General features: G+C 40.4%; 1 protein-coding gene across 8 annotated transcripts; it reads right to left on the reverse strand.

The window, feature by feature from the left end:
* Positions 1–1,423: 1,423 nt before the first annotated feature.
* LOC310901748 (host cell factor 2-like) lies at positions 1,424–18,273 on the reverse strand. 8 transcript variants are annotated; one of them, XM_083842002.1, is made up of 10 exons: positions 17,213–18,273; positions 16,173–16,272; positions 9,937–10,175; positions 8,704–8,955; positions 7,782–7,861; positions 6,904–6,982; positions 6,132–6,178; positions 4,601–4,721; positions 3,480–3,666; positions 1,424–3,137 (listed from the first exon to the last, which is right to left on the reverse strand). In XM_083842002.1, the coding sequence occupies exons 4-10, from the start codon at positions 8,882–8,884 to the stop codon at positions 2,441–2,443; spliced, it is 1,392 nt and encodes a 463-aa protein (XP_083698128.1). In that variant the 5' UTR covers positions 8,885–8,955; positions 9,937–10,175; positions 16,173–16,272; positions 17,213–18,273; the 3' UTR covers positions 1,424–2,440. The 8 variants fall into 8 exon arrangements, with proteins under 8 accessions (XP_083698128.1, XP_083698124.1, XP_083698122.1 ...); XM_083841998.1 differs by lacking the exon at positions 9,937–10,175 and adding an exon at positions 9,139–9,301 and having other exon boundaries at positions 16,157–16,272; positions 17,213–18,268; XM_083841996.1 differs by lacking the exon at positions 9,937–10,175 and having other exon boundaries at positions 16,152–16,272; positions 17,213–18,268.
* Positions 18,274–26,130: the final 7,857 nt, after the last annotated feature.

A 26,130-nucleotide genomic window follows, 5' to 3' on the forward strand; every position in this document is an offset into this window, starting at 1 on the left:
CAAGCTTCAGCCACAGCCTCTCCGCTCTGTGTCCAGCCAAAAGTGATGTGTGCTGTTTCCTTTCTCAGTAGTTGCTGTCAGCTGGACTAATTCCATTCATTATTCCCTGCATGCCACCACAGGGCTTTCAGACGGCAGCAGTGTTTAGTCAGTGGCTCGGTTCTGAGATGAATGCCCCTGAACTGCTGCAGCCGTGGAGAAATGGCACAGGTACATCCACAGAGGCTCTGCTGCAAAAAAGTAACTGGGTGAGAGCTAAGTGGAAATGGGCACCAGCAAACGGGGAGTGAAACACTTGAGGTGCTGAGAGGACACAAAGTGTAGGTGACAGCACTGTTTGAGTTCTGAAACAAGGCGTCCCAGGGAATAACAGTGGTATGAGCAAGGATTACTTTTGTCGGTCTCCGATGCTGTTTGCAGGTTTTTGGGACAGGACCTGAGATACAGGTTGTATGTGCACACAGGGAGAACGCTCCTGCTGCTGAGTGGCTGTGGGATGCAGTCAGTTTCCATCTCAGACCCTCTCCTCTCTGGGCAGAGCTCAACCTTGTTGGTAAAGACCTGGGAATGGGCCTCCATGGGGACAAAAGAGCCTCCGGTGGCTTCAGCCCCTCCCTGAGCTCCTGTGCGCCTACAGGGGCTGGGGGCTGGCAGGGCCCGGGCAGTGGGGCAGTTTGAGAGGTTCAGCCCTTCTTGGAAGAAACTGGAGCTGAGCCGAAGGCGCTGGTGCAGCCGCCTGACTTGGCTCACCAGCAGCAGCGAGGGGAGGACGCGGGGGAGATGGGCATGTTCTGCAAGCTGCTTTTTGCTCCCCGTGCCAAGCCTTCGCCTTAGGGCTGGCTCGTGTCCTGCCTGCATCGGATCCAAGTAAATGTTAAACCCTTTGTGGGGCTGCCAAAGAGAAGGGAGTTGGGGGGAGGAGGACGAAAGGAACGGCAGAGGCTGGATGGCATTTTCCTGGGGCTGTTGCGCATCCCCAGGATATGTGGACACGCCAGAAACCATTCTCATTACTTGGAAAATCACTGCTTTATTGTTACCCTTTCCAGATAAATTTCATTCCCTCATCAATCCTAGATAAAAGTCTGAATGTTACAGCAGCTCTCTGGATAATGCCAGAACAGATGTGTCAGTCAGCAGAAGAAAAACTTGCTACTGATTAAAGGTTGGGGTGCTCTGCACGTGCTCAGCCCAGTTGCTGTATGAAGTTCTCAAACATACCTCTGCCAACTGGGCAGTTCCCTGTTCTTGAAGGAGAAATTCAAAGCCTGGGCAGCCCTTCAGGCCTGCTGGATTGCCATGAGATGATGGGTGCTTGTGGGAGCATGGTCTTTGTTCAGAAAGGTAAGTTCCTTGTTCATTTTGAAAATTTAAGTACATATTTTAAACTCATGAAAACCCAGAGAACAAGCACACACTGATATGAAATGCAGCAGGCTTTATTTATATGGCAGCATACGATTCTGGTCCTAAAAAAAGGTCACTGAAGGTCCAAATAACTTTTAAGTAGCTTTTTGCAAACACGTGTAATTTTCCTATTGATTTCATGTTACAGCAACTTGTAAAGAGATTAAGGAAGTACCTGTAAATATTCCCACTGAAAATTCATTTCATATGAAACTTTTGAGAACGATTTTTTTTCAAATATTGAGGAAATATTAAATAACACTTTCCAGTTATTTCATTCATCATCATTTCTTCTTACATGAGGACAAATTAAATCAGAAGGCCAGTATCTGAGTAACTATTACAAAAATAAACACTTGAAACACTGGGTTTCACAAAAGCACCTTTCTCAGTGAATCGAAATGCTATCAAATTTTTAAACAAACAAACAAAAAACATACAAAAGCTCAGGATTTACTTTTACTTGATATAGAGGGGAAATGTGTAACAAATACTTGATACATATGCTTACAAAACAGTGATGGAGTTGAAAAAGCAGAAATCTTTGAAGAAAATGCAATCTTAAATGTTTTAGAAAACGGTGCTATTAAGATTCAACAAATCTCTCATAGCCAAGCATGACCGTAACGTGCACAAACTTGATTTCAGTGTGGTTTTATGGGTGTTTCTTTTACTTACCCCAGCACAAAATAAGCTTTGCACTGCAAATGGCAGGTATGGAGGTAGGGTTATTGTAGCTATCGTTTTCAAGGCAGCGTTGGCTGCTGCAACTTGAAAGGACATTAACTGACCAGAAGGAAAAGTAACAAAAGCAGCAGTGTTCCCACATGCTCCTCTCAGAAACTGTAACGTGTATGTAAGTTGTGACTTACATATAGAGAGGTTTTTGTTCACATTGTGAAAAGTCTGTTCATAGCAAATATAAGAAGGTTTCGTTTTTTTCCCAGTGCACCACTAGGAAAAAAAACATTTGCAAGTGGTTGGTTCACTACCTCCTAGCATGTTGGTGTGAGTTTATCCTTCTGCTTTGCAATCAAAGTGGTGACAAGCTATCGAACCCTATTTGCCAGAATGAGATTTCAGAGAAGCTGGACAAAGGTTTACCCCCAATGACCAGCAGCACATTGGTGTCACTGCTAACTTCATCCACTGCAGTCGCGTCCTGACAGTCAGTTCCTTCTTCTTCCACAAGCACAGCAGCAGCAAAGGTCTCTTTTTCTGAAGAGACAAACAGATGGGTGGGTTTTTCCTTTGACAAAATGCTGGTTGATCTGTTTGGATCTAGATCTGCCTCCGAAGTGGTTTGAAATGCACAGAAGCCCGCTGGCTCCAGAGGCAAGCTGAAGGTTTTCATTTCAATCACATCGCTTTGCTCCTTGCTGAGCGCTGGGAAGAGAGGCTGACGACGGAAGTAGTCGCACAAGCGGCTGTGCTTCGGGATGGTCAGCAGCGGGTGGCGGTCCTTCTGCTTGCCCTTCCAGTGACTGGGGGATGTATTAGGGGAACCTGAGGTAGTTTGAAAAGCAACACCAATTCCTAGGGTGCAGTGATACATTTTAGGAAAAAAGTTTGCCTTTGTAATACTACTTAGTTTCTTCCATGTCTGTGTGTGGAAATGGTACTTCCAGAGGTCGTCGTTAGGACTGGAGTTTGAAATCCCTCCACCAAAAACCAGCATTGAGTCTTTGAAGACCACTGAAGCGTGACCTACCACTGGAGGAGGTCCTTGGCTAAATACAAGAGAAACCAGCAGTTATGGGGAGGTGAACAAGAAACTAACACTGATTTTAGCCTCTATTTTTCTTTTCACTCAAGAGAATGACCACTAAAACTAAACAGCTGCACTGGAACATCAAAATTACATTGCTGAAAGCTGCATCAATGTATTGCCAACAGCTCAACCAAGCAAAGCCAACTGGAGCCTCAGGGATGGCAGCAGTACTGTCTTAAACTGAACAACTCCTACCTTTGCTGAAAAATCAGTATCTCCCCCTCTGCTTGCATGCAGCATCTACGGTAAGGCTAATTCTCTCTTTCTGTGTCAATTTAGTTTAACAAACAGTATGCTTCACCTTGTTCTGATGTTGTACCAGCTGCTGTTTATGAAGTCCCACTTCCAAAAGTCCTTCTGTTCACTCAGCCCCATCAGTCCTCCAAAGAGATACATGCCTGTTTGATAGACCACGGCTGAATGCCCATGACGAGGTCCAGGCCCACTGTTGTGAGGTGAGGTGGAAACACACAACCATTTTCTTGTATCTGAAAACAAAATATTAATTAATAATTTTACCAAATTTACCTTAATATATAAAAATGGATTTATTTCAAGAACAAAGTAACTATTCTGTTGGAGAATGGGTGGGTTCTACTCTAAATGTATTATGGTATAAGTTAACAGCTTAATTTCTGATGCTGCAGAAGTGCATAAACATTTAATGAAAATGTCAGATGCTGTATGACAGATGCCACGGAAATTTTATTTACAGAACAGTTTTTCCTACAGCTTAGTTAATTCAATACCTCTGTCACAGAAAGATAATTTCCCAGGTATAAGAGGGAAAATCAGCCAGCAAAATGATTCCTTCATTAATGCTTGTGCTCATCCTGCCTGGGATGGAATGAAGGATGAGATAAACCCATCATCCATTTCAAAGTAGCTACTGAATGACCACCAGATAACAAAAGCTACCCATTTAGGAAGTCTCTGGGAATCGATATGGTTTGTAACCATGGTTTGTACAAACCATATGGTTTGTAACCGTATCAATTCATGATGAGTATGACACCATCTCCCGTCAGGTTCAGCTCCCCAGGGTCCATTCTAGATTTGAGATTCAAAAGATGGCATTAATAGGCCAAAGTCATGGAAAATCTCTGCTGCAACTGGAAGTTTTTAGTAATCCTTGAAGAATGTAGTGAGTAGAAAGCAAAGCACACTCCCTGATTCTCAACTCTAGAACTGGCAAATACTGCAGAACTTCTTCCAGTATAATACAGTCCAATTCATTTCAGATGGGGATTAGTTTAACTGACAGAATTCATAATTAAATGCTGCCACACAGAAGCCAAAACTAACTTAAAACATTACTGCTGGTAGGAATTTTCTTCACAGAGTAAGCCGTGCTATCCTACAGCAGTCATCACTTCACAGTGACTGTACTGGATCAAAACTTTACTGAACTATTAAACTTACCAAAATGGAAAGACCAAAATTCTTGTGAAATGCCTCTGATACCAAGGTACCCCCCATAGATATACATGCTGGAATTGTACACTACTGCGCTGTGACCTTTTCTGTTCGTCGGTGCCAAGCTCTGAAACAGTTTAGTAAAAAAAGTAAACAAAATTGTTAACAGGTAGTTGTATCAGTGGCAGTGTCCACCTTGGGAATATTCCCAAGCAGTGAAAACCATTGCACTGAGTTGTGTTAAACTTCTTCAAAAATACGGGCTAAACCAACGACTGGAGCAGCCTGCCCTTTTTAAGTCCACCACCACATGCCTACAGCCTCCCTCTCTCTGCACCTGCACCAGTAGTACTGCTTTTATAGCTACTGCTATGCACAGGATCAGTTTAGTTTCAGGACACATTGCAAATATTCCAGGCAACTCTTGGGAATGTAACAGGGAGACACAGCCCTTTCCACAACCAAGGACAACCTTCCCATCATTTTGCTTGGTGTGGATTTGCCCCGCCACAAGTCCTAGGCCATGGCCAGGCTCTCAGCAGGACTCCAGGCAGTGCTCACTGTGTCTGCAGCAGTCCTCAGCGCTGCTGAGACTTGTGGACCCAAGCCCAAGGAGGCCCAGGTGGAGCTGAAACAAAATACAAGGTAAGTGTTTGGTTTTGTTCATTTATAGCCCAGTTTTGGGGAGGTGGAGGAGCCATGCCCATCTCTCCGTAAGTATCTCCATATCATTTAAGATAACTGCAAGAAACCATTTATCTATCAGCTCCTTCTTAAATGTAGCAGCAATGCCATTAAAAGTGGATCCACAGCGCTGTGCTTTACAAGGGACTGAATTATGTGGGTGACAGGTCCAAACATCTCTTTCTCACAAATAACCCTGCAGAACCAAACTTAACTCCTCTGCCAAACACAAGTAACCATGTTAGTAACTGTGTCAAATCTTAACAATTTTTTGTGAAACTTTATAGTGTGAGGATGAACTTCCAATAGCAACTATTAAGCGAATCTTTACAAGTAGTGATATAAAACCAATCCTGTCAGACCATGACCTAAACACTTAGGCTGAGGTTTCATTTAAAAGCTGCAGTATCTTGGTGAGTCAATGTGTTCAGACTAAAGAAACGGGAAACTCTGCACTTCACATTTCAAAATCTATTAGTGTGACTGCCAATCTGTTTCCACAAACCTACTTTTAAAAGCAGACTTTTTTTTTTTTGATGGTTGCAGTGCATCATTTAGAATTTGTTTTGTTGATAAGTATTTCAAAAAAAAAAAAAACAGAAAACATAGTAGAGGAGAAGACTTAATTTTTCTACATAGGACTTAAAATTTAAGAGCAGTATTCTTAAATACTGTTTTAAAGAATGAAAAAGCCTTAGTTATTGAAAGTGCAAAGAAATAAAGTATAGCCAGCCACATGTCTCTGAAGAGATTAGTTTGGAACTGTTTGGGGGAACATATTTCAAAGCAATCTGTTTAATCAACAAAGCAACAGGCATTTGATTCACACATTCACCACTTCCTGGCTCCTTACCTCAGTCTCTGCTGGTACGTTACAGCACTCTGTCCATCTTGCAGAATCTAGGGGATTGTTTTAATAAAGCGCAGTTTATATCCCAGACCACAAGAGGACACTCCTCCAACATCAATTTTTCAAATCACAAGTCTAATTTTCTAGTAAATCCCAGCCTGGTGTTTTCCACTGAGAAGGCTGAAGAAATCTGCTTCCTTTCATACAGCAGTACCAGGCAGCTGACAGAGACATAGTTTCACAGTTTTCCTGTATCCTTATCTGCTATCAAATCACTGAGATGCCATACTGAATTTCCTGTTTCCTAAGGCTAAATTTCACTACACAAAAATAATCTGTGATTTGCAGCATTTGCTGGACTTGCAAAATACCCAAATTTTCCAGTGGAAGTATAGCTCCTTTTATTTATTATTAAATCATGTAAAAATAGCCTTATTTTTCTTATTCCTTTTCACGGATCCCTTAAAACAGTCCTCAGATAACAGTCAAAAATCACTGATCTGAATGACTGGAGATACCAGATACCATCATCCCAGAGACAAAATACCTAAAAAATCCTAAAGAATACATTCCAATTAAAAGAAGGCTTGACTCTTTGATAGCTTAACAGCCTAATTTTAGGGAAAAAAATATGCCAACAGTTTTACACGTATTTCTTCTTGTAAAGCTAGGGAAAGCTTGTTACAGGCAGCAGAAAACAGTTTGGGTCTTACTATTTTTAGTACCTATGGACTTGGAATGTCCCATGGAAGAGACTGGCTATTGTGTATCATACCAGTATCATATATCCAAAGAGGGGTTTTTGCTTGTGTGAAAGCAGAATCCACCATTCCACCAAAAATACACAGGGTGCCCTGCAAAATGGAAAAAAAATGTTTGTCATGTACATGTACGCATGTAGCATAAAATAATTTTAAAAATAATTCTGAAATGAAAAGACTGATATCATCAAAATATAATTAACAGTAACGATAACCTATTAACAATTCATGAGGCAATCACAAGTCACCATCTTTTCATCTTATTTTTATTCTCTCTCACTAGGAAACCCTGTAGAAGGTTGTGCTGTTTTGACGGGGACAGCGTTCCACAAGCACTTACTTCCTCCTCATCTAGGACAGCTTGCGGGATGCAGATTCGGAGTTCTCAGAGACATTGCTCAGGTAATACTAGGTTTACTCTTATTTGTAGAAGGATTTCATTGTGCTGCAGCTCCTGATACCCTAAATTCTGTTTCCCCCTCACAAGCAAAGCTGTAATTCTTATTTGTCTTCACTCCCCCGTTCCTTTTCTATGCAAGTTCTTAAGTGAATGTTTTTATGCTGTTGCTTATCATGCAAATGAATTCAGAGCAACTGTTACAACTGTACAACTAAGTCAAAGAATGTGCTGCCAAGGTCTTTATTTTGTATTGCTATTATGTACTGAGCATCGACTGAGGAAATCAGGGAGCTGCACGCTGCTGCAAAGCTGAAATACCATGACTTTATTCAGAAGCGTTCCAAAACATTGTATAGCTAAATCCAGAACTGCACTGACAAAGAAGTCCTTTCTGGGTATAGTATTTCAGTACATAACATACGGCATTTTATTTCACTGTACAATAAGAAAATAAATGTTAAAATACGGACAATGTAAATTTTGCCTTCCTACCTTGTAAGCCACCATTGAATGTTCTTCCAGTTCTTCTGGACCATCTCTTGAATAATCCAGCATCTCCCATTCATTCCTCACTAAAAAACAAAGCTCAAGTTAAGACAGTGGTAAACTCAACATATAGACAGTAAGAAAAAGGGGAAAAGATCAGCTTTGAATTTGGCTGCACTTTCAGAGTCAATGAGGGATGAAGGTTAACAAATGCTCCCTCGTTTTCTTTGTTTGCTATAACGAAGACTGAAAAGTTGCTGCTCTGATGAAGACCATCTTAAAAGAAAAAAAGCCTTTTGTCATCTTTCCCCTATTAGTTCAGAAGATTGAGGCACTTCCCACAGAATTAAATTATGGGTATTTTTTTATTTAGCAACCTTAAACAGAATGGAAATTTATTTTGTTTTTTATTTTATTGTTATACTGTTACCTATGCCAAAACCAACAGCTCTGTGTTTTATCCAGGAACAACATTTGAACGGGGAACACTGTACATTAAGCCTCAGAAAACAAGTGTCATATTTGATGGTGCATCACTAATTCAGTCTTACAAGGTATTATATTCATGTGCTCCTTTTTTGCATTCTTCCATGAATGAACTATTTCCACGTTAAAAATTCAGTAAATCCATGTCTGTTATATCCCTATTGTAAATCAGTATTTTTGGTCAAAGAAAAAAAAAAAGGGAGAACTCAAATCTAAGCTTTCTGGGACACCTGCAACAGAAACAAACACACACACAGTGAACATAATGCAGTTCACACATCCTTTGATCTTCAACAGCATTTATAAGGCTTAGGTAGCTGCTTGAAGTAGAAGATCATTTTGATGGAGAAACACTAAATTGGGAGAATCTGTTAGCCAGTTTCACACTGACTGGATGCATTTTCTCTTTAACACTGACGTATAAGTGAAGGGACAAACTTACCCAGATCGTATCTCCAAAAATCTCTTAGACTGGTGGCGTTCCTCCCTCCATAAAGATAAACAAATTCTCTGCAAATAACGCAAGCATGTTTATATCGATCGCAGGGAGAGGGCTTCTCTTGGGGTGCAGATTTCCAATCGCAGTGTGCCATTTTTCCTTTCATGCTGACAACTAGGAGCATCAACTGGAAAGGATGACCATGTCAGGGGAGGGTCCCAAAACATCAGGGACAGGGTTTAAACTCTGCCTGGTCTGTAAAAAGACAAAAAAAAAAAAATAATTTAAAACTATGTTGAAAAAAAATGGTGATGGAGGAAAAAAAAGTCTATGCCTTACGATACAAAATTCTAGTTTTCTTTAATTTCCATCAAAAGCAATCTGACATTTTTTGCCACCTGTGATAACCAGAGTAAAACATTTGCAACGCCGACTCACAGAGCTGTGTATCAGCGAGTCTGGGACAGGCACGTTCCTGGAGCTGAAAGTTTTCCAAAGAATGTTGGCGAGTTGAAGGGATAAAGTGTGGCACACTACATCTACAGTATGGCAGAAAGCAAGGCTCGGTCTTTTTTTCACTATGAGTTTCAGGTAAGCTGTGCTTGAAACAAAATTGGGAAAGAGCAAATATACAAACGAAAGTAATTCATTAGCACTCGTCCAGAATTTATTTAGACTTTCATTCCTGAATCAGTTGAAATTAGGATGCACCTGGAAAAAAGAGACACTATCCCTTCATTTGCCACAAGATGTCACTATGTTCTGTGAAGACACAAGCACCAGGAACAACATTCATCTCTCATCCTCTTCAACATATATCATGGCCAGTGTTTTAAAATAGATTATATTCAGTGTTAAGCCAAATTACGGGATTTGCTTTGGTAATATGTCTGAGGTGACAAACGTCATGAAATAAGGTGACAAAGACTCCTAATTCTAAAACCATTTCAGTGAAAGCCAGATTCCTATTTAGGATCTAGGATTGGAAATTGATGGATCCCAGTCCGTCGGTATGGGCACACCCTGCGCACAGCATCCCTGTGGATCAATTCTAAGCTCAATGTAATGAATGTCTAGCAAATCCATTCTTTTGGTTTGAGACTATTTCCAAGGTAAATGCAATAAACCTATAGCTACTTAGCCCGATTATTTCTAGTTAAAAAAAGACAGACATACCAAATTCACCTGAGATATACTGCAATAGATCGTTTTTCACCCACAGAGAAATTTCATTACCTCTGCTGTCCACAGCCTTCCTGAACAAGGAAGCATCAAGGGAAATTTTCCCTCCTTCTCTTCAGAAATGGGAGGAGAGGAGCAAAGCTTTTACAAAGCCTGGTAATTTCACGTCACCAGCAACAATGCAGACAGGCACCAGGGCGATTTGTCCAGCTCAGTGCATTGGGGTCTTCAGCTTGTGTGTGTGCCGAGACCATATTAACACTTCCGGTCTCCCAGGATAATTCACAAGGAAACTGCATAAAAGCAGTAATGCTTGTCTGATCAGAAACCACACCCAGGTAAGGTTTGTTTCCTGCAAATGGTCATTTGAACTTCTTAAAGCCGGAAGTTACTTAGAAAGTACAGCAACGGCCCGGTTAGGAGACAGGAAGGCCTCTTCCTCATATCTATGTGTGTGGTTACGTTAACCATGTGCCTTGCCACAGTGTGACTTGAGTCAGTGTAACTATGCCTGCATTGTGCAATACTGCACTTGGCCATCTATGTGCCAGTGAAGGTCAACATAAGCGCTGTTCACCCTGGATTACAGGATAAGGGGGTACGTACAGCGAGAAACTACCAAGTATCTAGATATCTGTCAGAAGTCGCCATCTTCTGAAAGGCTGACGTTCACTTGCATGCGAAGATGTTAAACATGTTAGTTGACTAAAAATGAGACTATAAAAGAAGCTTCTAAAATCAGTTTTATATGTATGTCCAGAAACGTGCTGAGTAATACCGGCCAACAACATAACCTTTCTTATAATCATTTTTCTGTGCATTTCTATAATAAGCCTTTATTATTGTTTTCCTCCCAAAATCCTACATCTTGTTTCACCGATGCATTTCAAGCAACATTTTTGTTTTTGAAAGCTTGTTTTGAGGTTTTTGAAAATTGTTCTGGGCAAATTCAAGAGCCTTCATCGTTTTTTTTTCCCTCCCTCTACCATGATGAACAAGGAGGCTCCCAGTGGTCCCCTTACACCAGTAGCCTCCTATGCTAGTGGAAAAATGCAGACATCTACTGAGCTCCCTCTTTAAAATAGGATTGACTCCATCAGGCTTGTGCTGAGCTCGTGACAGAAAGCCCAGCTGGCTTCAGGCAGTACCACAGGTAGTATGAAGAGCATTTTGGAGCATGCCTGTTATCCCAGGTCCTTCCATTTTATGGGGTATCACCACTGCTACTGTCCTAAAATTACCACGTGAACTGCAGCCCAGTATCCCTCTGATAATTACTGACCTCTCTCAGATGAATGTGCAGGAATTTTAGGCCACAGTCTCTATAAAATATGAACAGATTAACTGTTGCTTTGATTCCTGAAATAACAATAGCCACAATGCAATAGCTTGCTACAGTAAGAAGCTTCCGATAGTAAATATCTACTTGCAAAAGCTATGCCTGTATTTTCACTGTATCTGAAATTTGCACTTATTGCTATTTATTCCCATGGTCAGTAATGAAAGGACATGAGCCCAGGAGCTGTTTACAGCCTGAATCCCTGCTGCATCCTGTAGCTTCAGATGTTTACAGGGAAGTCCAGGCAGAGATGCACATAATTAGAGGGGGAAAAAAAAAAAGATTACAGTAAAAAAAAGCTACTGAAAATAACTAGAGCATATTATTATGAAGTGCACGTATCTAATGTCATTTAGTTTATCATACAATTTATCTCTAAGATTTATCACTTGTAAGACTAGAATAGATTCAGTGACAAAAACGTGTGAGAGAATCTCTTCTGGCATGTTCTGTTAAGACTAGCTATTCAAATTGTATTCATCCACTTTATGCAAACTGCCATTGAAAGAATTAGTGTACGAAACCGAAGGGTGTTTTTTTAATATTTTGTCTTAAAGAATACAAGATTGGCAGCATTTACAAAGGTGTATGTCTCTTTTTTTTTTTTTTTTTTCCCCAGGAGAATTAGCAGCTATGAAGCAATGACGCATTATACATGTCTAAGTTTGCAATACTTTATGGCATGCCATTGAAAAGGGAAAAGGCTGAAGTCATGAAATACTGATTCTCTCTTTAACTCTGCCTGTGTAACCTTAGCCAATTCACCTATTTTTCAGCTACATCTACAGAAAAATACGGGGACAAAGACACCTCATCAGTAGAACACTTCAAATTTGCTGATGCAGTGCTGTACAAAAGCTTTAAGGTATTACCACTGCTATTGATATAATTTAATGTGATAAAAAGATGATAGGTCTCTGCTATTATTACTTAACAATGGTAAAATGGGCTTGTATCCTTGAGTTTTGTTTTTCCCAGCTATGAAACTAGTTATTCCTCTTCCTACATATTTCTGGTTGTTATTCTTCCTACACAAACCTTGTCTCCTATTACATAAGCATTCACAGAAGGAGGTAAGTCCTGATTTCATACAGTAGATTAGCAACAAAATCCCATCCACTAGTTTGTCTACCCCAGCTGAACTCTGCATAAGGCAGGCAGGGTAACAGAAGGCCTGGCTGGAGTTAAGTGAATGGGGGTCTCCTGGTCGCAGCTCCGAGCATCCACTGACCCTTGTGCATCAGGCATTCCTGGAGGCAGACCTACAATCACTAAAACAGGTCAGTTAACAAATTGCTTCAATTCAGAGTTTGGATGATGCACTTAGAAGTTAACAATCCCAAATCTTGCCTTTCATCACTGGTATTTCAAATTATAAACTCAACTCCTAGATTGCCTTTGTTCACTTACTGCCTACCTTACCAGTCCTGTTTCCAAAGAAAACCATTGTTCTTCTGATACCACTGAAAAATGTTCTCTGTGTAAAGCATCAGTGTCCTCAGCTCCAACTTGGTAAATTAATTATCCAATAGAAAGCTCTCTAACTTCATAAGAATTAAAAAAAAAAAAAGTCAACTCAGAACGTTTTTATCCAACTTTTTCCAAACCAGCTGTAACACACAAGAAATGGCTGTGGCTCTCCAAACTCTTCTGCTGTTTCACACTAAAAATAACCCCCGTGCAATCAATCCCAATTGTTCAACAGTTTAGGGAGCTGGGAGACGAGGCCCTAAAGAGCTGCAATTAGCGTGGTAACTATAGCACAGAGTACTTATCAATTAATGGCGCCACATTACTGTTTCATAATAAAAATAATTCAGGAAATGTAGAAAGACAGAAATTACTTCAGGAAATGTAGTTTATATGTTCATTATATAATTATTTATATTTCTATTAGATGTGGTTTCTCAGACAAATGATTTATTTATTTTAAGTATTACTTAAATACACGCTCATTAAAGCTTTTTTCCTATCTGGGTCCCCTGATTCATTTCCATCTGTTTTCAATATACTCTGAAAAGTTTCAGATTTAAGAGGATCAAGACTCCTGAAATACAATGAGATAAGAAATCACTCATTTGGGGATTTTTTTTTTTTTGATGTTGTTAATGACCCAGTTCTCTGAACCTTTATGTGGGGAGAGTATTTTATTTTCTTCTTTGGTAATTTGATGTTTTAGTGCTCTTCAAAAATAATTACAGGTCTTCCTAGTGCTACTGATCACCTAAAACCTTGCTTTTGTCATGGTTTTATTTAACAGTTGTTCCAACAGGACAGCATGAATAAGGAGAAATCTTTGACCAAAATCTTGTAAGGCAGTTGTGAAAGTCTACTTTTAAGAACAGAAACACTTTTCTCTGTTTTGTATAGCTTAGATGGCAGCATTTTTTTTTCAGTATATCAGATTTAATTCTATTGCTTTAACGTGTGTGGTAAATTTTAGTATCTCAAGGTTTGCTATTTTGTTACTTTAACTTCAAGTCATTTTGTCTCATTTATTTATTTATTAATACAGAAACTAATTTTCAGAGATGCCCAGCTTCAGAACTTGAGAATTTATACAGGTCCAGGATGGCTCTGGGAATGTAGAATATCAGTAATATTTCCGTATTAATTAGAATTCAGAATTGAAATAAGGGCCTTGCTTTGCTACATGTTGTAAAGACACGGTTACTGCATGACTGAGCTTATGACTGAAGTAGCCAAGACAAAGGGAAGGAGATGGAAACTGTTGTTTCTTCTTACACGGGGAAGCTGACAGAGAGGATTTGGAAAACAGCACAAAAATCATAGCAGGGGACAGGGCTCCCCTCTGATTTAAGAGTTCAGAGAAGCGCCAGGTACTTTCAGGTAAAGCACTAACACCCCCGTTGTCTTTATAAAGCTGAAAGTGAACCTACTGAAAATTTAGAGAAAATCTGAAAGGTTTTTATGTTAAAACTCTGAAGGGCTTTTATGTTAAGTAGCTCTTACTTGAATTTTTACAATGAGGTTTACAAGTTAAGCAGTATCATTGTTATTTTTCAGTGCTTCTGAATGCTTTCTGTACTGAAGATGTATTTCAAAGGAGGCAACTATTCCAAAATGGTCGTGTGTAACTACAGTTTCTATATACTGCAAACTTATGTTTGTAACCACCACTCCTGGAACGGTCCTGCAGTCCTGCATTGGCACCTTTACTGCACAGCAGATGAGGGTGTTGATAATCTGTCCTCGTTAACAGTTGCCTGCCTGCTCCCGGAATGCTGCAGGTAAGGTATCATGCTTCTTATTCAGATCATGTTAATGTTCAAGCTCTGATTTCAGAACTGCAGATTTTGTTTTCTTTTGCAAATTGACATTATTGATCTCTTTCTGTAGTTTTCCAGAAGAAATCTGTTATGCTCATTAGTGTGTAGCACTACTCCCTATTACGAACTAAGTTCTTAAATAGTAATTAATCTAACAATGTATTAATAGAGAAGTATAAATATATCCAGCTGTATTTTCTATGTGCTAGATATATTTCCTATTTTTAAGTAAACAAATACAACTTGGTTTGGTGTAATACTGTAAATATTTCTACAATATTTGGGAAATAGATGAGGGGGTGGTTTCTGGAAAAAAATAAATTCAGTACACTGTTTCTGGGATTGCTACATCTTTCTATACACCTATAGCATATGAATCAGGAAATCACCTTTTTCACTCTATTGAAATAAGTCTTATGGTGCAGACAAAAAATAAGTATATCTATACTACCTTACTTTCATGGTTTATTTTCTGTAATAAATTAAAATCTGGTTTTTATATAAATAAAAAATAGAATGTATAGTTTTGACTATATAGTAGATCTCCCCAGGTAATCTGTTTATTCTGATTTCCCAAAACTGCAAATAACAATTTGACTGCAACACAATTTTGACTTAAGTTTCTGGGAAAGAGCTTCCTGAAATAGGCATCTGTAGGTAGCAAAAATACAACACATTAAGCACAGACAAATCCAGTGCACCTGCCACACCTGATCAAAAGCTTATGCTGATAATGAATGTGAGTACATATGGGTTTTATTTGTTTTTAGACCTTAAGGGAATATTTATTTCAGAAATCTTATCTGCTTTTCAAATGTTATTTAAGGTCGTGTTGTCAAATCCAAGCATAGGCATGGCAAGAGCTCATTCTCCCTTGGTCTCACCAGGTAACTGGGATAGATGTCGTGATTTAAAGTGTCATGACAGCAAGACGGTCCTTTGGATGTCAGCTGATACAAACAGGTAATTTTTCTCATTCTAAATATGGCAGAGGGAGAAAATACAGTTCCTGGTTCTCACACTTTAAGCTGACAGAAATGAGAAACTCCCACCATGTTCAGAGGGCAGTCTAATATGTATTTGGCCTTCTACCCTTTCCTTGGAAGCAATCTATATTCTTACCACTGGAAATAGGTCATTCCAGTACATGGGTCATCACCCCCATCCCTCAGAAAGAGGAGTTTTCGATGTTCCTGGAATTGTGGGATTTCACAAGAGCTTTACGAAACTTACTGGTTGGATTTCTTCAAGACAGAGCAGGTAGATGCCCAGGAGATTCTAGGTAATACATCTGTATGCACTTAGGTGTGACTGAATGCATCTTTTTGACAGCTTATGGATTGCCATTGAAGCAGCTTCGAAATACTGTATTTCCTATAGGAGGCTCTACTTTGCACTAAATCACAAAATTTTCTAAGTTAGGGAGAATGTGGTTGACAGTGGCTGCCCAGTGTGCCTACTCTCCTCAGGCATGAATTAGAGTATTGTGGTATATATGTTACAGCTGACTGTATCAATGAAAAGCTGTCAACTTTATTACTAAAATATCTGCACTGAATTTTACATGCTTATTGTCTATATTCCCTAACTGAGGAAAAGAAACCCTAATATAACACTCAGCAACATTCACAACTGAATACCATACTTCGTGGAAGATAGACAATGTGCTTTTCCTGTCCCAAAGACATTTTGCCCTCAGACAAGCATGGAGAAAGGGGTAGAGAAGATGCACAAGGCTGTGAGAATAGCAGAAGCTGTAACCTGAAAAAAAAGAGAAAAGAGAGGGCATTTGGCAATGAGAATAATAAAATGTTCCAGCTGGCAAATCTTAAAACATCCAGATATCATGTCTGAATCAGAACAGATTTAGATGATACAGTATGGGAAAAGTCATGAAAGACTTCATGACTTCTTTGTGAAAAAGAATCAGATGGCACAACTGGAAAGCCTGTCAGTACAAAAAGGATACTTTATAGGGAAAATAAATTTAAACACTCAGGTGAGAGATGGCTGCATAAAGACAGATGATATGATTGCATAGCTGGAATAGATTGCATTCAGAGGAATAGTTAGATTTCAGTCTGTCAGTGAAAAATAAATGGTTTCAGGCAGGCAAAGGGTAATGACTGTGCTGCCTCACAATAACCTTAATGCCAACAGCTACTGGGCTGCACCAGCAAATGGAAAAAATACAAACCCACATAATTTCAATATATAAAGAAGACAGAAAGCATATGAGTAACTTTACACACTCACGTTGTCAGTCCAAATTCAAATGGAATTACTCATGTGAATAAAACCAGTGATACGCATGAGCCTGCACAATGTAGCCTAGATACCAGGGTAAAAGAAGGACCAAACTCTTTTGTTAGAAGCCTGAAAAAATGTTTTGCAAGCTGTTTTCATATTCAGACTCAGAATGACAGGGCCCATTTTTGACCGGAGCCGGCCTTTCTGAGAACTCCTCACTCCCAGCTACCGTGGTCCAGCATTCATCCCAAGCCAGACCCGCTTTGGCTTGGGCTTTGGATGCTTGCATTTCTTTGTCTTTCGCTTGGCGTTTTTGCCGCTTTATGTTTTTTGAGCGTGGAAAAGGGCCGTGGGGGGAGCCGGCCCGCAGCCCCCCGAGCTTCCCTCGCCCTTCCCGCACCGCCCGCGGCCCGGCCCGCCCTGCCCGCAGCCCCGGGGCAGCGCTACTCACCGCGGCCTCTGCGCAGCGAGGAAGGGGAGCGGCCGCCTTGGCCGGGGAGCGGCTCCCTCCCGCCTGCCCCCGGCTCTGCCCGCAGCCCCCGGGGCTCCCCCTCGCCTCCAGCCGGGCCGGGAGCCGCAGCCGGGGGGCGGGCGGGAGGCGCGGCCCTGCACGGGCCTGCGCGGCCCGGGGGTGCGGGCCGGGGGCCGGCGGCCGCCATCTCAGGGGGGTCGGTGAGGGCCGTGGCGTGCCCCGTCCCTGCCTGTCACCAGGAGGGCATGGCACCTGGCGGCGGGCCCCAGCACAGCCGGGAACAGAGTTTTTGTGTTTATTTTATATTATTTTTTTGGTGGGAAGGGGGATTGAGAAGCGGTTGCTTGTTTTTGTAAGCGCTTCCAAGCCCTTTTAAGTCAGCGTTTAGCCCCAGATCCTCTCTGCAAGCTTTCCGCGGAGCCGCGGTCCCGCTGCTTGCTTGGGCTTGTGTCCTTGGCGTCCTGCGCGTCTGCTGCAGCTTCCATGGTTTCTTCTTTTCATTTATTTATTTTGCTGTCTGTTTCTCCTTTACAGCTATGTGAGGCTTCACAAAACAATCAGGATTGAAACTCCCCCGCCCACATGTGCCTCTATTTTCTACATTGACGTGTTTTCCTGCTTTGGGGCGAGGCTCCTGCTTCTTCATTAGTATTGTGCCTGGAAAAAAAAATTACACGTGTAATTGTTTTTTCAAGTTATAAGTGGAGGCCAATAAATACACCCAGCCCAGAGCAATGCAAAGCACGTGGCCTGGGCTAGATGAATAATATGAGCATCTTCAATTAAAATTTACAGTATGTGCCAGTATGGTGGTAATGTATGCTTCAGATTTTTTATGCTAGTTTTTCTGGAGTTGTTGAGAGGCCGGACCAGAGCCTCAGTACAGAACTTTCCCCAGAGCCTCTTAATTGCCTCCTGCTAGGGATTAAAAACAAAACAAAACAAAAAAACAAACCCCAAAACAAACCCACACATCTTTCATAAAAAGAAGTCTGAGATCATTAGCTAACATTTGGAAGTCCCTCAAATTAACATGCGTGAAGGACTGTGGCCAAACTCCCACTGGCTCCCATAAAAGCAGTAATCAGTCCTTCAAGCAAGATTCTCTACAAAATAACACCCAGAAGCCCCTGCAGAAGGGGTTTGCCAATCTCACCATCTGACTAGATTAAAAACAGCAGTAACAATGTGATAATTGACAGGAGAAACTTCCTTGACAAGGAATGAATCAGTGTTTATTTTTAGCATTTTTCCCCAATGCTTTATTTAAACGAAAGATTAACTAATTATTTCCGTCATTATATCGTCCTCACTAGCAACAGAAGGTGGCAGATCCTTATGTGTCTGCTCGGTTGCTGCAGAACGCGAGCAGCTCTGTTACTTTGCTTCAGCTCATCCTTTGAGGTCTGTGAGTGCCCTGGACGGATGCTGTTGTGCCAGCTGCCCTTTTCTTTCTACAGTAGTCCGATTGACCTGGAAAGTATCGGGGCTTCGCTTGGCCTCACCCTTAAATTTAGTATTCCCCCCCATCAATGATGTTATTTCCTAAATGGTAAGCCTTAAAAAAATCTTCAGAAAATGGAAACTAATTTTCTGTGTGTTCCACCTTTGCTTCAGTGCTTTGCTTGAAAAAACAGGTCAGCGTTAATCCTGTCACTGCAACTGCCCGCTGCAGCCTGTTGCAATGTCAGGGCACTTGCATTCCAAACAGATAAAGCATACAGGAGCCGGCAATAAAATCTTATCTGGGAGAGGGTGGCTCACCTGAAAAGAGGGCATTTGTTACAGGACAAATGCAAGGAAGCTGGTCATAGTCCCAATGACACCAAATAGTATCTGTTTCTGGTCATAAGCCTTTAGGTTCTGCTTTGTTTTGAAATGGGGGACCTGATGTGTTTTTCTTGAATTTTGAATTGTGGGCATGGGTTTAATTAGCAGAAAAGGATCAGATCTATTTGAAAATGTCTGAGTTGTGTGGGTGGGCTTTTTTTCTTTTTTTCTTCTTCTTCCAGCTATTGTGGAACTAAGAAACATAAATGGCAGTTAGTTTCATTTTTATACATATCTGCAATATGAGGATCCCTACAAAACCTACAGAGAGCTGATTTACTGGTCTCTCTCAGTCTCAAAGCAATTGTACCATGGTAAAATCACAGGTAAAATTACATTAATTTTAGTCCTAAAGAGTGAATCTCATTGTTGCATTGAAGTGTTTATTCTTCTATGGCAAATATTTGTGCAGAATTTCTTTTTCACACTCCTTAATATTTCAGATAATTTTGAATGTGACTACTTGATCTAAGCCACTTCTAGGTAAAATAATTCATTTTTTACTATTTTAGTGCATACCTGATCATTCTTAAACAGAGTAAAATGTCCTCAGAAGTGGAAGACCATAGAAATCATGGTAAATGATCAAGTTCTTTATATACAGCCCACTGGTCTCTTGCAGAGTTTAAAGGGAGAAATTCAATTGCTGTATTGCCTGTGGGAGCAAGTTGAGTCTTTGGTAACTGATCTCAAATATTAGTGCAAGAGATGCATCAAAGGGGAACTATACCCAGAAATGAAAGTATCCTTCCTCCTGTTTCTACATCTCTTGAGGAGACCATTGCAGACATGGCTGCTTGTTGGGATGAGCTCTCTGTCTTGCAAGTATTATCTGCAATGGTTACCTCAGATCCCCAGATAATTTAATTTCTGTTTAGATGAATGTAGAACGCTAACAGGAGCATTGTACAAAATGATTTAATCTGTGGGCAATCAGGCCAAACAAATCCATGAATCATTCATAATCTTTCATATGCATCTGCGTTGCAAGAGATACAGTTAACTACAAAGGGAAACATTACATATGGGGGGGTGGGTGAGACAGGGAATAAGGTAGATCAGTAAAATCGGCATGAAATACATTCTTATTTTTTTAACCAGAATTTATTTTATTGGCTACAGGTCAAGTCCAAAAACTAAGGGCTCAGGTCAGAATTTGAGCTCCTAAATCTAAAACAGAGATGGTGAAAAACCCCAGCGAGCTGCGTCTGACCTTGCATCATGCCTGAATTCCCAAGCCTCCCTACGTTTTTTTAGGTAAGCTTCTCAGCTACAGAGAGCTTCTCTGCAAGTGCCCAGATCTGTATCCGTTCAACAGAGCTGAGCAGCTTGGCACACACTCATATCTCAAACAGGAGCTAAAACCTATGTGTTACTCCATGCATGTCCCCAGAGTGGCTCAGTTCAAGAGGTAATCTTCAAACCCCTCTAACGTATGCCAGTGGGGCTGAGTCTTCACAAATGCAACTGAGCCCCTTCCTTCTAAAAAGACGTTTTTGTGATATACTGCAGTGGGTAAAGCATTTATCCAGGAGGTGGAAGGTCTGAGTTCAGGGCCCGTTCCTTGCATATCAGAGATATCAGTAGTCACATTGATGTCTGCATACAAAAGTATTCACCTGAACCCAGCTTCAAAGCTTGATCACTCTTATTTGTGACCCTGCACAGGACATACTACAGTGGGTGGTGAAGCTCAGTACAAGGATACTCAGATTAGCACTGATCAGAACTGGGTAACGCCATGCTATCAGAAAGGGCTGAAAAGTAGCAGAGTTTATTAGCTGCAGTGCAGTGCGTGTTGAGACGATGGTAGTGCCTCTGAGCCTAGCCAGCCCAGGAACCTCTGTCTTCAGCACATTCCTACATTCAGGCAAAAAACCATCTACTTCAAATTACTAATTTTTAATAGAAGTGCTCATTTCAGTCCAGAAATAGTTAGCTGGTAGTTTGGATGTGCAGCTATCAGATTAGTAGGTATAACCCATGCCACTTACTAGTCAACTCTGTGGGGATTTCTCCCACGAATCCACATTTAGGAACATCCGCTGGATGGCACTCTTGTGCCATAGAGTATATAAGCATTTGTGATTTTATTTGGCTGCAAATACAGACATCTTTTAAAGTCAAACAACTGAGTTCATTCTCCTGCATACCATCATAAATTTGGAGTGACTTCACATAAGGCATTCAGTTTAATTTAGAGTTGCACCAGTGTAACTGGGAGAAGAATACGAAACAGATGTTGAGAAGCAGTATTTTGGCTATTAATTCTATCAATAAAGTTTTGAACAATTTATGAAACTTAAGGCATAGAGGCTGTGGTCATGAAAGACCAAGGGCACCCAGCTTCAGTTTTTCTGTGTTGTTACAGGCTACACTAAATTCTAATAATCAACCCTTATGCTTTTACCTGCCAGTGTTTTTTTACTCTTAAACCTGCTATATCATACATACCATTCTACAAAGACACAAGAAAATTATTTTATGGCTGGCTGCAAAACAAGAAGCTATCTTCATTTCAAAAGTCAACATTTGAAGACTTTGTTTTAAAGTGTCTAGTCTCTATGTTCAAAATGTTTGAAGAATGGTTTGAATCCTAAATATTAGACTTTTATTTTGAAATAGTTGGAAAATGGCTCTATTATTTTTACATAATTCTGTGAAAGTGTTGGTTTTTTTTCCCAAAAAATCTAGTTTTCTGAAAAGAAATCAATTTTGGACTAAATTTACAAGTTGTGATTATCTCAGATCTCTGGTGAAATTGAATCATGTCCACAAGAACTCTTTGATAAAGATAACATACTTGGCTTAACTTTTCCTGTACATGTGTTATGTATCAATGAAGGGTATGGGAGAATACCAGGAAATTTCTGTAAATACATTTGAACATCAGGGAAATATCTTCATCAAATTTGTTCTGCTTCTTTTCTGTTGGTCCTGTAATGAGCTTCACTTCTCCCAAACCTGAATCTGTACAGTACTCTGAATATCAGGAATATCTGGTAAGTCAAGAACTCTTTCAGCGAGGTCACCTTCTCCATCTTCGCCTTCTCTAAAACCAGTGAAAAAGCTAGGATTTAACATAAGTTGAACCATTTTCTATTTTGGGGTTGGTAAGTATATATCTGGTTTCAGCCAGGGAAGGAAGTGCTCGAAGTGTTTTATCACAGCCAGCTCTTGTGATTTACTTCACATAACTGGAAGAAGGCAACCATGTAAATAGGGTCTAAGGTTTATTCTTGGGAAATGCACAGTTCCACAGACTTGGGATCTTTAACTTACATTTTTGGTTATCACACATATGCTGTCAATTTAAAACTCTATTTGTAGCATGAGAATAATACTACACTAATTCTGTGGTGCTTGGTAGGAGAGCTCCTGTACCTGTGCTAAATGTACTCAGAGACAAACCTGGCAGGTTCAGGGTAAGTATGTTAAAGGACACCTTTCCTATCCTCCCTAGTTTTGTCTTATTCCAGAGGTCATCATGGCCCTAGCATAATCTGGTTACCCTGGGAAAATGCTCTAAATTAAGGATTGGCTTTTTTGGTTGAACAACTCAACCTGAATCTGTTCAGAGAACAGGCTGGAAACTCTTGTCTTCCCACACTTCTGCCCTTCCATCCCTCAACTTTATTCTGGGACTTGCAGCATCCACAGTTGATGGGATGATCTGCAATTACCCCATAAAGAACTCATGCCTCACCCACTTTCTTTTATATGCTGTTTCCATCTATTGAGTAGCTGGTAGTTAACTTTTTTTTCTTTTTTTTTTTAAACCTGTTTTATGGTAATAACCCAGGTCAATGTACTTATTTATGGTTTCTTTGCACTAGATATTGTAGATTCTGGTAGTTGAGAGAGACGCTCTGTCATGGAGCTTACAAGCTTCAGGTAGCACAAGTGAAGGACTGAGATCCAGAGAAATTAAGTGATTTGCCCAAGGTAACATGCTAAGTCTGTGGCAGTGCTTATCTACCCAATTTGGTTATCTAATGCATGTAGGCACCACTGCATGTTCTGGTGTATGTATCAACCACAGGAATGCTAAAGCTGGAGAAGTTCATTTGGGGGGAAAAAAAAAAAAGAAAGGAAAGGAAAGAAAGAAAAAAAGGGATGCTTGGCACTACTTTTTAGGCCTTGCAAGAAATTTCCACTTTTTCATTCTTCCAATACCTTGGAAATGCATATACTCTTGGGATCTGCATCTTAAAATGTTGTTGCAAACTGGAATAACATCTGTTAAATGTAGCCAAGAAACATCTGGTTTTCCCTTCCTGGAACCCTGAGCTAAGGCAGCCGTTTTCCTGTCAGCTATGCCGAAGAGTGAAATCAGTTCAATAGGTCAGTGTGTTCTCTCAATTTCTGAGTTCTCAGTTTCTTATTAAAAAGATGGCCAGCAATGAGAATAAAGAGGGGAAAGAAGATTCTGTTTAATGTACATATTAGTCTACCAAAACAAACAAACAAAACAACAACAACATTTAGCTTCAGACTAAGTTAAATAACTGGTAAGAGCAGAGCTATTACGCACTAGAAAAAGCACCAAGGATTGTTTGGGACTGTAAGATTATTAGTCTGGTAATGGTTTTATCTTTTATCATTGGGAATAACAATCTGATATGAATCCCACTCAAAACGGTGTTAAAATCTCACTCTGATGGTCACTGGGCTTTGGATTTGACTCTAATATCACTGGTAGATGGCCTAGGGCAAGCTGGTCACCAATATGCAGTATATTAATCGCTAGGTTGTTGTAACTCTCATCTGAGCAGCTGCAGGCAATGCAGTGGTTGCAGAGTCAGAAATGGCTGGTGCGTTGTATACACTGGGCCTTCAACAACTGCTCGCTCCAGTGGAGTCAAACTGAGGACAGGTGAGGGGAAATACAAGTTAATAATAAGTTCATAATAACAAGTTAATAACAAGTTCAAAGGCCTCAAGTAAAGAAGACCATAAGTATTTTGTGTAGGAGTTAGTTCTTACATTTTCAGCTCTTTGTGCTTTGACAATGCCTTGGACAAACAAACGTCATTAAGAACTGTACAATTTCCCCCTTCATCTTTAAGAACTGAACCAAGACTTGTAAAGGCACTTAGATGCTTAGGCTCACTCTGAAATCCTCAGACATTAAAAGCATAACTAATGCTGAGGGCATGTGCCATGATCTGATATTTAATTGTCAGTGACAATCTGTATCACCCAGTCATTAGGAAACTGGTAGCACAAGATGGCAGGCCCCTCCGTATCCTGACTGAAAAATGGCAGCAGCCTTGTATTTCAGGCGCAATCTCAAAGAGAACTGGGAAAAGAAATGCTGTGATCTTCTGCCACAAGCATTTTGGTGAGGCAAAATGGCAATTCTTTTGGCCACAAGAGCCCTATTTCTTCTACAGATGTAATTTGCCACCACTCGCATGACTGAAAAGCAAAACTAGTCGGGAGGTAAGGTTTTCTTCAGTTTTTGTCTGAAGTGTGTCCTTTCTCTTCTAGTCCATGAAATTAAACTACTAAGGAAGTGAGTCCTAATCGGAGGAAGAGTATTCAGAATGAATTTAGAGATGCAGCACTTTCTGTGGCGGGGTCTCCCAAAGTGCTGATGGTACAAATTAACTCATGGGGTCAGGCCTGTGTGCACAGAGGAAACTTGCTTAAGGCCGATAGAGTGCAGGAAGGGGAAAGGGAGTTGTACAGCTTGTGGGCAGTTACAAGCAGCTTCCTGATACTATTTACTTTTGTCTCCTTCAGAGCAGAGATTGACTTTGCTTTGATACATCACCAGTGGCAAGTGTCATTATTGTTATCGTGTCCATTATGCACTGCCCAACACTCACAGTCTGATACTGAAGCGACCATTCCCCAGCCGGTCTGTTATTATCTAAAAGGACACAGTGGTGTGGCCCACCCATACCCCAACTAGGCTACAGTCAAATGCATTCTTTGATTAAATAAGATCTAGTCTAACTGCCAAGACTATGCCATTTTACTTTACAAACAGCAAGAAAAGGCTGTAATAACACGTGGATATGAAAAATGCTGTTGTCAATGAATAGTCGGGAATTGAATGACCTAGTTTAATTTGTGATCCGGGGGTTGTAGCCTGTTTTGCTCAAAGTCATCTTCATCTGTTCTCTTCAGCCTCACCCCATTTTTGTATTTGGCCTATATGCACTTTGTCCAAACACGGATAGGGTTGTGTGTTTGGCACATCAGTGTTTGGAATTCCCATGCACACTCAGAGTTTATTAAAGAACCAGTGTTAATTACAGGAAAATCTTACATGCTGTGAATGCTTCTACACAGCTTGAGTTCCAACTTAGTCTCTCTGGTTAATTATGATTTTCTCATTTCTCCAGCTTTATGTAGGAACGAGGGACATCTAGTGGCTCAATGGAATATAGCAAATGAACATGATAAGCTCAAAAAGGTGCATTGTTGTGCAAAGCAGACAATTCAGTAAATATTGAAGGCCTTCCAAGTGGTCAAAGTGCAGGTTGAATATATGAAATGACTTCAGCTTACACTAGGATAATCTGTGATGAATTTTAGTCTTGTGTTTCTACTTGTGAAAAAGCGATCAGACTGAAGCTTACATAGGTTAAAATGTGTTTACTACCTATTTTCAGGAGGACTGACTATTTTAATTCATTAGGAGAAGCTGGGGTACAGGAGGGATGGATAATAAACAGAGACAAATCACAGAACACAGCCTTTATGCATTTTTTCTTCTTTGTTCCTTTTTTTCCCCAAGTGAACACGCATATTTTATGCATGGTAATTCAGGATGCAATTAATTAGGCTAAGTGATACCTGATAACTTACAATGACTAAAAATAACTGCAAAGAGCAGTTAAATGGAGAACTTCCCTTTCTGTACAATGCTTTTTGTATTTTAATATTTAAATAATTATTTTCTTTAGCAAGTAACCCAGTCTGAATCATGTTTTTCTCTCCCTCCTTTCTTCTTATCCTAACCAATAACTATTTGGTATTCCTATAGCTTTTGTTGCAAAAGATGAGATGCATATCGTAGAAGCAAGAATATCTACATCAAATTGTAAGCTCTT

This window comes from Anser anser, assembly GCF_964211835.1.
Source record: "Anser anser genome assembly, chromosome: 6".
NCBI classification, from domain to species: Eukaryota; Metazoa; Chordata; class Aves; order Anseriformes; family Anatidae; genus Anser; species Anser anser.

Excerpts from the sequence above, each read along its gene's own strand:
- LOC310901748 (XM_083842002.1), bottom strand. The coding sequence starts at position 8,884 with ATGCTCCTAGTTGTCAGCATGAAAGGAAAAATGGCACACTGCGATTGG. Across the intron at positions 6,179-6,903 it reads TCTTTGGATATATGATACTG|ATTCTGCAAGATGGACAGAG; the intron begins GTATGATACACA and ends ACAATCCCCTAG. Across the intron at positions 3,667-4,600 it reads ATTTTGGTCTTTCCATTTTG|ATACAAGAAAATGGTTGTGT; the intron begins GTAAGTTTAATA and ends TTTTGTTTTCAG.